Raw genomic sequence first — 14,138 nt, forward strand, 5'->3', positions numbered from 1 at the left:
ATGCTTTACATTATACACACAGCGGAACACAGTAATCTGCATGACCGTTACTTCATTGTGTGCCGATTCTGTTTAAGTGCAGTGTGATTTAAATACGCTGCTCTGTAGTTTGTTAATTTGTTTGCAGCTTTGAAATATTAGCATTAAGATAATATTAAATAGTAAAGCTCTACATTGAAAATGTCATTCAGGCAAAAGTAAGTAAGTAGCATGTTATTAGCAAAATGCACCATAAGTATCAAAAATTAAAGTTCCTATATTGCAGGAAAATACCTCTATTGCAGTTTGTTCTCCCTTCATCCAAGATGACGTCATCAGTCCTGTTTACTCTGATTTAATCTAAATCCTCACATTTACAGTAAAAAGATGAAACCAACATTTACTCTTGAAATGACTCAAAGAAGTGTTCATCTAAATCTCATCATCTAAATGCTGATTAATAATCGACTAATTGATTAATCAACTTATTCTTTCAGATCTGTATTGTATCACTGGAGTTTTATCATATATGCATTAATTTGTAAATAGTTGTAGTATCTAAACGCAGCAAAATAATAAAGGACAATACGTTGCTCTTACTTACGGTGCAGTATAAGTATGAAGTATTAAAGAAAAGTGAGTAAATGTTCAGTGCTGCCTGTGAACCCACCACACCGCTCTTCACTTTGAGCTCTATTAAGCCAGACAGCGATTTATTTTAGGTTTGACAATTAGTGTTTTAAAATAACACATCTAATTATTATCTAATAACATGCATCTGCCAAATGTGGAAGGCTGTAAATGAGCCGAAACCCCAAATGACACCAGTAATCTGCTTCAAGCTGACGTGAACCCAAAGACGACACCGGCTCAGTGATTCTGTGCGTTTGATTTAAACACAGCCACAGGAGATGGAGTCGGAGTCTCCTTCCCTTTCTCTGCGCTACTTCATTTTCTCTTTGTGATTCAGGCTTTTCTCTCTCACTCTCACTGTACTCAATAGTTTTTCTTTTCAAGACTTTAAGTGTCAGACGTAGCGGCAAATCAAATCAGATTTAGTCACGCAGGCTATTAGCTCGGAACCAGCAGATGGAGCCAAGTCTTTAGTCATATCCTCCAGACAGGCTTCAAAGCCATTTGACTCATTCCAGATGACGAGGTGTCATTTCCCTCCAGCCATTCTGCCGCTGAATACTTCTGTCATGCTATAGGTGCGTAAATGACATTACAGCGAGTCTTCAGCAGCCACCTGAAAGCTGAATGAGTGCAGCTTCTTGACGGCAGAGTGGGAGATAAGAGAGAAGGAACATCAAATGATTTTTCATGCATGTTTAGAGACATTTGAAGTTATTTTCACAGCTCTTATTGGTTTAGAGTGAAAAGGGAGCAGCTTTGAAATGTGACGTTTTGGATTTATGCACGTGAGAGTATTATTGTTTTATAATGCTATTAGAGGGATGACAACTTTCTGGTGGGAAGTATCTCTACAATTATAATAATCAATTATTAATTCATAGATTAATCGATAGGTCTATAAAATTGTAATTTGCAATCAGGTGAAAGTGTAGAAAAGCAGCAAATGTTTGTCATTTTTCTTTTAAAAAAGTTACAAACTGATTTATAGTTAATTCACTTTTTTATTCCGAGAATCTTTGTGACACATTATATTTAAAAACTTCAGATTTACCATGACACAAAGTCAAATATAGTTTTTTAAGGAAGTGAAACATGAACAAGTGATTTTATTACTCGCTCTTAGATTTGAAATTCTGTGATTATTGAAAGGTCTCGTTTCACTTTGTCTCACTTTAAATGTCACACGAGGTGAAGTTACATGTTTGTCCAATCAGCTAATTCTCTCAGAGAGAAACCATTATAAGAATAAATAATAATAAGTATTATAATGTTAGGTGTTAGTAGATATGCTGCTATATAGGTTGATTTAATTGATTTATTTGTTGTGTTAATCCTCAGCTCTTGACTTTATATCTTGTTTTTTATCTGACTGGAGCTGTAATAGTGTGTTGTTATCTTTACCAACAAATCGTAATAACTGGACTGCACCACTCACAGTGTTTATGTCTGTAATAAGCACTTATACCACGTGTATTGGTGCGAGAGTGTCGGGGGCGGACGCCGTCATGTTCTCCCTCATCAGTGATAAGTTTCCTGTTTTCAGCGTCTGTGATTATGTGAGTTTTTGATCATCTATGGAAGCTCACACAGGACAAACTGCTCCCCCCCCCCCCCCCCCCCCCCAGTGTGAGCCTCCCACTGCCGCTCTGGACTGTGTGGCTCACCACTGCCCACCGCAGGCTCGGTCAGGACACTGCAGTTCTCTGTGGACGTGTGGGTGTTTAATTCCTTGTTGATAATAAATGTACCTTGTGTTCTCCCCCCCCCCACACATCATGCATCATGTGTTTCATTTGTGTGTTCGTCTGATTTCTGTGTCGTCTAATTACGCCCGACTCAAACCACACTGACTTCCTCTGTTCATCACACTTGTCCATCATTTCTCCTCGAAACCATCTCTCGACTCCTCCGTCCTGTCTTCACATCTCGACCATGCACGTCATGCATGTCCTCCCTCGACTTTTCCATCTGTTTGCCCTTGCTCTCCTCCTCCTCCTCTTCTTCTTCCTCCTCCTCCATCGCTCCAGAGTTTCCTCAGTAGAAGGTTGAAGGGCTCGATCAAGAGGGCCAAGAGTCAGCCCAAACTGGACCGAACCAGCAGCTTCCGCCACATGATCCTCCCCCGCTTCCGCAGTGCCGACCAAGACAGGTCAGTGTGTGCGATTTTAAGATTTCCAGCATTCATGTGTGGATGTGTCTGCCGTGTGTCTGGCTGCGTGTGGCCCTGCAGAGTGTGTAGCTGCATTTATGTATGAAATTTTGTTTGTGTAATGCACGTTATGAACCAATTCACCCTGCTTATACACTCTGAAGCATCGCTCTGACGGAAACAGGATGTTGGGAGGAGACATCACTCAGTGGTCGTTTTAGAGACGTTTCAGAATCACGTCGGTTTGGAAAAGTGCTGGTTTTATTAAATGCAGCAGTTGTGGATTTTGTTAAGATGTGATAGAGACCGGACCGGAAACTACAAGAACAGGAATAAGGTGTTTTTCCTGTGATGGAGACTGTTGTGACCCGATGTGCGCCGGGGTCAGGCCTCTTGTTGTCGTCTATATCGTTTCCTCTCTTTATATATAATTGACTTCCATCAGTCTGTGTCTCGCTCTGCACGTGAGCAGGAAGAGGAAGCTGAAGGAATTCGTAATTGTTCCAGAGAAACAGTTCCGATGATAATTGTCATATTTAAATATGACAATTATCGTGTTATGATCAATATTGTGTCGTCATGACTCATTTGACAACATTATGCAAATAAATCCAGCTCCTTCTTAAATCATTACTACAACACCTATGAATAATAATCATAATTTAATACATTTTATTGGAAAATTTGTCTAATTATGATCCAATCACTCCGGCCATCAATATAATAATAATCAAAATTATATTTCAATAATTCTTCATTTGCCAAATATATGATTGAAAAAACATAATAAACAAGATGAAATTGATTGATATTATTATTACCTCTCTCTCTCTCTCTCTCTCTCTCTCTCTCTCTCTCTCTCTCTCTATCTCTCTCTCTCTCTCTCTATCTATCTTTCACTTATCTCTATCAATCTTATAAAGTCTTGTTATTATTTTTGCACACTCATGCCTCACTCTCTCTTACTAATTAAAACACTCAGCACCTTCGTTGTTTCTCTGTCGTGCCGAGTGCACAACCGTCCCCGCTCTCACCATGGCAACCAGCAGACAGCCATATGGTGGCTGTATAGACCATAATGAGTCAGTGGGAGAGTTGCATAATTATACCTCCTCTCTCTGTATCGTACTGTCGGGGTGGCAGCGCTGACGTTTCTTCAGCCACAGCAGCACAGGAGCAGAGTCTTTGAGGAATCAGAGTTTGCGTTGAGGAAGAAAAAGGAGAATCACGAGGGAGTATAACCGTCATATTGAAGATGCCAGAATAAAGTTGTAATTTAATGAGAAAACAGTCATACTATCTTGAGAAAAAGAAAAGAAATATAGGAAATAACCAGCCAGGGCCCTGCACCAATACCCTGTCATAGATAATAAATAAAAGAATGTACTGTATAATCTTTGTTTTCAGTTTCATAAGTTATGTTGTTTAGCTGTTTAACAGTTGGTTTGACATCTTCCATGAATATGTTTTCACTTTTTTTCTTCCCGTTTGTGTAAAAACATAAAAACCTTGTACTACTCTTGTCTCTACTTGCAGCTCCACCTTGACAAATGTCCTTCTCTTACCCAGATTTGCCCACAGGGCCACATCAGACAGGGAGGATGATTGTAGATTTCATCTGCTTGTTGTTTTATGGACTAATTGATCATTTGTTTTGACTATAAATTGAGTAAAATACTGAAATGAATCACATTCATCTCTCTAAAGTCTAATTTGACATTTTCAAATGATATTACTTTGTCCCAAACTCAAAGTTAATCATTCTTTAGATGAACAGAACAAACAAACATCGCAAAAAAGAAACTGGAACCAAAGAGTGAATTGTTTTTGCTTGAAAAATAAAACGGAAAGAAACATCTGCTGATCAGTATTCTGTGGATTGACTAAGTGATTCATATAGTTTTAGCTCTTAAGTTTATTTAAAAGCTCCAAGTGAAGAGCCACAGCCGACAACTCAAACTTCCGATGTGAACAAGGTCATGTTGATGGTATTACCTCGGGTGAAAGTGCACTCCGGAGAGCCAGGTGTCGGCCAAGGTGCGTTTCCACATGATTTATTCATCTGGGAAGGTTGTAGATGTCTGTTATCCCCGCTCGGTCTGAGGAGACGGACAAAAAAGAAGTCATCTTGTGAAGTCGAGGTTGTTTTCCGAGGCCTTCGCCGCATTTTCACAACTCCTGGTTTTCTCTGGACGCTTCCTGTCAGCTGTGTCCGTGAACATCTGCAGCTTTGTTCCGTATTACTCCCTGTTTTTATCTTTATTCATCCAGGGAGGATTTGCTGAGAACACTTTTGTTTTCCAGCATGGATCTAAATTCATGCAGCCATAAAAGAGCAGTTCCTCAGCTCCCAAACAGGCTCTAAAAGCTGCAGTGATATTTATTGTTACACATTGTTTTTCAATACCTGCTCATTAGAGTTCCTCTCCATTAAATACTGCAGGCCACTCCATCGTATACTGCTCCTATAACTCTTCTATAAATGTGCAGGTATCTTCACCTGTTTGTTCTACAGAACATTATATTTTAATTATCAATTAAACTGTTGATTTCTTTTATTGATTAAGCGATTAATTATGAATTTGCTAAATAATGAAAAAGGATCATCACTGAGCCTGACCCACATATCAGGTGGTCAATACAATCGGTCAATATGAGCATCAGTGTTTATGTTTGCTGATATAAAAACTTTTGTTTTACAGAATTAAAAAGGCAGAAAAGATTTGTATTTATGTTATAAAAATATTAATATGATCTTAATTCAAGTACCAAACACTTGGTTGTATTTTTGTTTTCTTTGTATTCCTATTTATAACAAAGTTTAAGGTTAAACTGTAAAATATGAAGCCTCAAAACAAATATCTTTATTTTAAGGGTTTGATAATGATGGTTTTTTATTCTTATCGGCCCCCCCAAAATCTATATCACTGTAATCTTTACCTGATAACTGACAGAAATGTGTAATCTTTTATTAAAATAGCCTTTTGAATAGTCTAAGGAGGAAGTTGGAATTTAGTCAAAAATGTTCATCCCAGTTTCTTTGAGCCTAATGTGACATCTTCTTATGTCTTGTTTTGTTTGAGCAGCAGAGACAGAGATGTAAAAAAGAGAATAAGACAATAAACCATCATAATCGAGAAACTGGAATCTGTTGCAGATTAACTTTGTCCTCTCGCTCCTGTAATATTAGTCAAACCTAACGAGGGCTCTAATTAACAACTCTCTTCATTGTTTATTCATCTCTAGACGATTCTTTTCCAAGTAATTGATTAGTCATTTATTATCAGTGTCAACTGTTGTGTTTGGGTTATTCTGGGAAAAATGTCGAAAAAAAGTTCTGAAAGCCCAAAATACCTTGTTTCATCTGGTCAAACCAAAAGTCCCCAAATCACAGATATTTAATTTCAAGCGATTTTAAAACAGAGAGACACAGACAATGCTTGTGTTTGACATTTCAGCTCAATTAAATGTCTTCGAAATTCCAAGTGAATGTTCTGTTGATTGACTAATTGATTAGTCACAGCTGGTTCATCTAGTTTCATTTATTTTCACAGCAGAAAAACACAAAACACGTTCTCAGAGTCTCACCATCACCAAATTAATTTGAAAGTTTCAAATTGATCATCGCTGCTGCTGAGGTTGTTCTCAGTTCATCAGACTTGGCACATTAATATCATTTGTGTGTGACTTTCTTTTACCTCCTGCCCTCTCCTCTCCATCCCTCCATCCCTCCCTCCCTTCCTCCACTCTCCGACCTGTTCACATCCTCCCTCCCTTCCTTCCGCTCCTCTTCCTCTAATCCGCACTCTCACTTTCTTCCTCTCCAAAGGATCCGCTGTTTACATAATCGACGTGATCTCCTCCGAGAGGTCTTCTCCCTCGACTCCCCCACCCCTCACCTCGTACTCCGTCAGTCTTTTCTTCTCTCCCATCCTCTCGTGACCTCCCCCACATTCTCTCTCTCTCTCTCTCTCTCTCTCTCTCTCTCTCTCTCTCTCTCTCTCTCTCTCTCTCTCTCTCTCTCTCTCTCTCCTCATCTCTGTATTCCCCTCAATCTGACTCATTCCTTTGGGTCTATTTTTATCTCTCTCTCTCTCTCTCTCTCTCTCTCTCTCTCTCTCTCTCTCTCTCTCTATCTCTGTGTTTCTCCCCCCCTCCTGGTCCCCCACATGTAATCAGTGTTCTGTTGATGAACGTTATGATTGAACATAGACAAAAGCAGCGCGAGCGCACGAGGAGAAGCTGAGAGTTGGACGTAGCACGGAGGATAAGCAGGATTCATTTTTTGGTTTTTTTTGTCCTCTCCATCCCCTCTTTTCTGCTCTGAGGGGCTTCGTCACACCTGACCGTCCCTTCTCGCTCGCCGGTTAGACCGACTGTGTCATCGTATGTGCGTCTTAGTGACTCTGCTGAGCTGCTCTGTCGTTGTACGTACTTGGTGCATGCACATGTGTGTGTGGGAGTCAAGTGTGTGTGAGCATGATGGATGGATTCAGTGGAAGCCCTGTTCACTTCTGTGCTGCGAGTCCACGGCAGGATTAATGTCGCTGTTTGTTTTTGTAAAATTATGTTTGTGGAGTTTAAAATATTTTTGCCCTCAGGGGGAAACAGACTTTTATTGGTAAGGACAGCTGCGCATAAGCTAAAAATAAAATAAATACGATTTCTGGTTTATATGTGCTGCATCTTGTCTCCAGTTGTCCTAATTTAATAATAATACATAATTTTAATGTTGTGTATTTGCTGACATGACACAAATCATTCACATATCAAACTGAGCCTTTCAGAATAAGAGCGTAGAATCAGAGAATCAGCAGTGTTTTCCTCTTTCTCTCTCTTTGCCTCTTTGGGATATGAAGGTTTTTGGCTTTGACTAATTATCTATTAAGTAACGTCAGTAGCAAAAACAGCTAACATTTTGAAAAGTCTGACATATTATGAAGTCAGTGAAGGCAACATCAGAACAGAACAAATTGAAATCTAAAATTTATCGTATGATTTGTCTTAAAAGGAAAAATCACACAGTTTTGAAGAAAGAGGTTTTTCCTGGTTATAAGTGCATAATTTGTACATATAGATATAAATAATTCTGTCTTTTTGTTCCAGTATTTGTATTATTTGCTAAACGACACATATCGTGTTACTGGTAAAGAGTCTTTTTCTTGGCACTGGATACTTATGACTTTTATTGGTGATGTGACAATGCTGAAATCAAATTCCCATAATCGCATAATCTTGTCCACCGCACCGAAGCGTTGTGTCCTCTTCAGTGAAGAGCTCCTCTCGTTGTCCCCCCCCCCTCATCTAACCACGACTCTGTCTCCTCCCAGGACCCGTTTGATGCAGAGCTTCAAAGAGTCCCACTCCCATGAGTCCCTGCTGTCTCCCAGCAGCGCCGCCGAGGCGCTGGACCTCACCCTGGACGAGGACGCCATCATCAAACCTGTCCACTCCAGCATCCTGGGACAAGAGTACTGTTTTGAGGTGAGAGCTGAGCTGCAGTGTGGAGCGACGGCGCCACACACTCCCGCTCAGAGTGAAGTGTACAGAGCAGCAAATAGCAACACAACTGTTGATCCATCCTGACAAGTGACAGTGATGTGAAATGAAATATAGTCTCTTTTTTTTTTTTTATATTTTAAAAATAGAAGAAACCAGGACACTGGGAAATGAGCCCTTGTCCCTTTATAATGTGCTGCAGGAGTCTGTCAGCTTTTCAATCACATGTCCATTAGTGGAACATGACAGAGGTTGAGAGTGAATGCAAGACATTGTTTTGGCGCCTCAGTTGCAGTCTCCATAGTTACTAATGGCTGTGGTTGTTGAATTTGCTATTGGCTATAACCTCAGGTGACTACGGCATCGGGAACCAAGTGCTTTGCGTGTCGCTCAGCTGCAGAGAGAGACAAATGGATCGAGAACCTGCAGAGAGCTGTCAAGCCCAACAAGGTGAGGGGAGAGAAAGGGATGCGGTAGAGGAAGAAAAGAGGAAATGATCCCTCTGTCTGTGTGTCTCTCTCTCTCCTCCCCATCTGCCGTTGTTGTCTGTTTTCAATACGAGCGCACCGCTTCATTCCTCTGTGTGCACTCCATCCTCGTGTCTGTGTGTGTCTGTGTGGAACAATGTAGCCGCCTCTCCAAGCAATAAACGCTAAAGCTGCAGGAGGTAGAGTCGCAGGGAGGGAGGATCGGAATTGTTGTTTTGAAAAAACGTTGACATCCTTAAATCAGGTGATGAGACGTCAGTAAAGTGCCACACAGCAGGCTCGTGTTCACCGGCCCAGCGTGTGTGAGAGACGTGATGCTAAAGAAACCTGAAGGGACTGGAGGTCAAAGACGGAACGTCGTGAGTCCAGGTCTGTTCTCTCTGGAGCTCAGGCAGGAATCAAACTTGTGGAAAGATTTGTTCTTAAGTGGCAGATAAAAGTGATTTCAACATTACGGCCAAAGTTCTTCATCTATTAGGAATCACACACACAAAAACATAATAATGAAAAATACAGTCAAATAATTAATACAAATGAAAATAGTGACAGGAATGTAAAAATGTATGAATCAACAGTTAAAAACTAACATTACTCTAAAATTTCAATTAAAAGATATAAAGAAAGAAAGATATTTTATGTACAGAGATAAAGTTATTGAAAATAAATATTACTACATATCACCAGAATAAGTTTGTCTCACCTTTTTTAATTTGGAGGTTTTTAATTAGATCTTTGATGCACAGCAACATTTTCACTCGGTTCTTTTTGCAGGTTTCTGTCCAAAATCAATGTTCATGTCACTGTAATCCTATCGAAGGCGATAAAGTTGTCTCGTAGAATATCTTTAGGAGTTTTACATGTAGGCAACTGGACTTGCTTGTGTTTCCTGAAGACGTTTCATCTCATTCAAAAGGCTTCTTCAGTTCTGAAGACTGAGAATCTTCACACATACGCTGCAACACACTTTGGAATGAATTTACTTTGACGAGTCCAGGAGTGCGAGAGGACTTGAAGGAAACCTGCAGACGGCAACTTGCGTTTCAACCCCGAGATGGAAACAAAACACAACTCCCACTTGCTCACATCTGGACTGGGCTGTGAAAGACGGCCGAGCTGCAAGAATCCTGCAGGAAAGACTCAGATCCAGCTCCTTCACAAGCTGATGCCTTCCAAACAGAGACTGAGCAGATGCATGAAGAACTTTCATCACATGAAATGAAGAAGCCTTTTGGGATGAGAAGTGAAACGTCTCCAAGAAACACAAGCAGGTCCGGTTGCTGAAATACACGAGTGCATCTCCTGAAGAGACCATGACCACTGAGAAACTTCACAGATGTATTTGTGACTTTTACAAGACGTTTTATTCAGTGTGTAACTTTGTCAAAACCTTCCGTCTTAGTTTTATCTTTACAGTTATTATTTTCTGATCGTTTCTGGTCCTCTAATATGTCAACTTCTAAACTTGTCATTTCTCGTCCGCTGATTTCCAAGAGCAGGTGTTTGAAGCTCTCCTCTTCTTCTTCTTGACATTTTTGTGAACGGGTGAAGCAGTTTTAAAAGCATTGGTTATATCATCAAACCTCGACGAGATGCACGTTCTTCTCATCTGTGACGACCATATCTCATATTGTTAATTAGGTCAGATGAGATCCTCATTCTTTCATGCAGCTGTTTAACAAAATAAATGTTGTATTTTCAGTGCAGCTTTTAAGATGCTGTGATTTTATTTCCATCCTCACAGCTTGAGAAAAAACAAAGCTCAGCTCAGAGTAAAAACCACTATCCTAATTATCACCAGTGCCCTGAAATAACTTCACTTCTGATTCGGTGCTATATCAATAAAACTGACTCGATTTCATAGTTCTGTCAAACTGTCCCGTACCTCCCCTCTCGGTTATTAAAGAAAAGAAGTGAACAGGCAGCTTTGATGGCAACCGGGGACTGAAACGTTATTAAGCCAGACTGAGATGAGACCTCACCCGGGCTGAATGCCTCGTCCAGATGCTCCGGCTGCAGGGGTCCTGGCTGAGTCATGGAGCTCCAAGGACTCCGTGTGGGGGCTCTCCTCCCGCCCCGAAGCAACGTGCACCGTGCATCTCGCACCAGATGCATCGACAGAGATAAGACCCGCTGCAGAGACGAGGAGTCCTTACGAGGCTTTTTGAAAACCCGCTTTGAGCTTTGATTGTTTGGTTTTTCAAAAGCCGAGCAGCCGCTCCCCACCCTGCTGTAGCGTTCTGTTTATTTTTTGATAGTGAAATCGAGACAGGACAGAAACTAGTGAGGATGTAACGTGATATCATAGAAGAGGCCTCAAGCCCACGCTGATCTTTCTGCGCTGTACGTGCACGTAGCAGACTGAGCCACCAGATGCCCGGCACATTAAAACTTTGGGGGTTTGGAAATTAATTTGGTCTTGTGTTTGGCGCCGGTTATCAGAGAGCGTGCAAATGGAGAACTTAAGCGTCGCGGATCTCGCTGATGCTCACGTTCCGAGTCGTCTAAATTAGGACTTAAATAGTCTGAAGCAAACAGGGGGCAAACAACAGTGGCATTTCCAGCCCAGTCGAAATGAGTCAGCCCCCCCCCCCCGTCCGCTGAAACATCACACAGCAATCACCACGGCACGCTCTCCTCCCGTGGGGGATGTCAAATATAGCTTGGTCGTTGTGATCCTGATTAGGAAGTGTAGCTGTCTACACAAACATTACCACCATTGTGTGTCCCCCCCCCCCCCCCCCCCCCGTCTTTGTAGCACATGTGCATTGTGTCGTTTGTGTGTTTCTATGTTAAAGTTGATTACATTATTTCAACCCAGTTTGGCCAAGCTGCTCCTCCGATCCCTCATATCTCCTTTTTTTTGTCGTGCTGTCTTCTGTCTTTTCATTCAAGTCCTGAGTTGATCGCACTTCATCAAACGACGCCTTCAATCCACAGAAGATCAACCACCGTGTCGTCAGCCATTTCTTTCCTGTCATTGACTCTGTTCTCCTGCAGGCTGCCCTGCTGTCGCCTCACACACACACACCCACACACACACTGTCTCTGCTTCCATTTCTTGTTTTTCCTTTGCGGTTCGTCATTCATATCTTCTCTCTGTTCACCATTTAATGAGTCTGTAATGAGACGCACTTGACCTTATTTGACCCGATTCCATCTCCACGCAGGACAACAGCCGGAGGTCGGACAATGTGCTCAAACTGTGGATCATCGAGGCCCGCGAGCTTCCAGCCAAGAAGCGCTACTACTGCGAACTTTGTCTGGACGACATGCTGTACGCGCGCACCACCAGCAAGCCCCGCACCGACACTGTGTTCTGGGGCGAGCACTTTGAATTCAACAACCTGCCAGCCATCCGCAACCTTCGCCTTCATCTATACAAGGAGACGGACAAAAAGAGACGCAAGGTGATAAAGAGATCTGAGGTAACGCAGAGGCAGTGTCGTAGTATTTGGTTTGTTTGTGGGAATGAAATGACTCACTCAAATGCACCAAACAGTGGATTTTAAAAATGTGAAAGTGGTCATTCACTGTGATGAACCGACGCAGAACTATCACCTGAGTCTGTGAAGCTCTATTGAAGCCCTAGAGTTCGAATTCGTTGTTTATCTGTCCAGCCACGATGTCAGGCAGCTGGTTTCAGAGATAACGCTGTAAAAACCTCCTCAACACAATCTGCTCGGCTGGTGACGAACTGGTGACGAACTGGTGACTAACTGGTGATAAACTGGTGAAGCATTGAGCAGCTTTAGAGCCAGATGTTTCCCTCAGGAGTTGGTGGAGACCCAAAGCAGAGCGTGCAGAGAGTGAATGTGACGCCTGGGCCACACGTGTCTGCTGCAGAGTAGCATAGGTTTCTGCCATGACTACTGTATTTCCTCAAATAAAAGTACGGCTATATACACAACTCAATGCCAGGACTCTACGGTATGAAGCCGAGCATCTTCTGGTCCTGCAGCAACAATAAAAAACCTTGTTAAAACAAATGAATTGAGTCAGTCAACAGAAACGCGAGATTGCTTTTACTTTAAACGTACAGGAAGCATTATAAATATTTATGTCTTTGACGTATTCGACAGAAATTGAAACTGTGGTGAAAGATCTTCTTATTTGTCTATTTTGCTGTGAACCTCATGTAGACAGTAGATTCGTGTCACAAATATAAAACATTGCTGGTTTAAATCCGAGCTGTGATTTTACGTGGGAAAAAATGACTCAAAACACATAACATAATCCCAACAATGAAATTTGTAGTTTGAAGTCAAAGCCGTTTATCAACCCTGGAACAAACGCTCTGCTCCCCCGACATTGTCACAACAGAAATGAGCAGTTTGGCTCAATTTCAGAGCATCAGTCCAACAGCAGCATCGGGAAGAGGAAATATACTGTGAGTGGCAGAAACACTAAAAAACTGTTATGATGATCCATAGACGGCTGTGAGTCCAAAGTGAAGTCCCAATTAAAAGCGAAGCCGGAATTAATCGTAATAATTGATGAAGCAATCACTGAGTCGTGCAAAAGATCAACAAGCCAATAAACTCCCTGCTGATAATAAGCATTTTGTGTTATTTGGCAGTGAAAAATCTTAGTTTTTGTCCCTTTATGTTTATCAGTTTTGAAAAGTAAAACATTTTTTCATCAAAAGCTACAAATAGGATCATTTTATTTTCTATTTTGTACATTTCTAGCTTCAAACATCAACACTCCAGGGATCCAGTGTTTGTCTTTCTGAAATCAGCACATACGTTTTAAATTGACTTGGAAAAATACACTTATCTCAACTAATATCTGTGTTTTTATCGTTGAAGGAAAAAAGCACATACTTAGGACTGGTAAGCATCCCCATCTCCAGCATCACGGGCCGTCAGTTTGTGGAGCAGTGGTACCCGGTCATCCAGCCCAGCGTCCTCACCAAGGGAGCTGGGGTCGGGGGAGGGAAGATCATCAACGCATCCCTACGCCTCAAATCCCGCTTCCAAACCATGAACATCCTGCCCATGGAGCTGTACAAGGAGTTTGCAGAGTACGTCACCAATAACTACCGCACACTGTGTGCTGTGCTGGAGCCCGTGCTGAGTGTCAAGAGCAAAGAGGAAGTGGCCTGCGCCCTCGTGCACATCCTGCAGAGCACAGGGAAGGCGAAGGTACGGGGACACACTGAATCCTCCTTCTTCTGAGGTTTGTGCTGATATGATCTCGAGCAAAGCTTCTTTAAAATCACAGTTTTCCCTCCTCCGCAGGATTTCCTGTCAGACATGGCGATGTGTGAGGTGGACAGATTCATCGACCGAGAACACCTTATCTTCAGAGAGAACACTCTGGCCACCAAAGCCATAGAAGAGTACCTCAAACTGATCGGACATAAGTACCTCAAGGATGCTATAGGT

General features: G+C 41.8%; 1 protein-coding gene across 9 annotated transcripts in view; it reads left to right on the forward strand.

The window, feature by feature from the left end:
• Positions 1 to 14,138, forward strand: part of syngap1b (synaptic Ras GTPase activating protein 1b) — a 120,111-nt gene that overhangs the window by 82,421 nt on the left and 23,552 nt on the right. For 7 of the 9 annotated variants that reach the window (XM_034610006.1, XM_034610010.1, XM_034610009.1 and 4 more), the window contains 6 exons: positions 2,643 to 2,764; positions 8,095 to 8,248; positions 8,615 to 8,713; positions 11,919 to 12,176; positions 13,560 to 13,895; positions 13,992 to 14,136. In XM_034610006.1, the coding sequence (XP_034465897.1) occupies positions 2,643 to 2,764; positions 8,095 to 8,248; positions 8,615 to 8,713; positions 11,919 to 12,176; positions 13,560 to 13,895; positions 13,992 to 14,136 (1,114 nt within the window). The remainder of the gene's footprint in view (positions 1 to 2,642; positions 2,765 to 8,094; positions 8,249 to 8,614; positions 8,714 to 11,918; positions 12,177 to 13,559; positions 13,896 to 13,991; positions 14,137 to 14,138) is intronic. The other 2 variants (XM_034610007.1, XM_034610008.1) reach the window with 1 other exon arrangement.

The sequence above is a fragment of the Hippoglossus hippoglossus genome, chromosome 16 (assembly GCF_009819705.1).
Source record: "Hippoglossus hippoglossus isolate fHipHip1 chromosome 16, fHipHip1.pri, whole genome shotgun sequence".
Classification (NCBI taxonomy): Eukaryota; Metazoa; Chordata; class Actinopteri; order Pleuronectiformes; family Pleuronectidae; genus Hippoglossus; species Hippoglossus hippoglossus.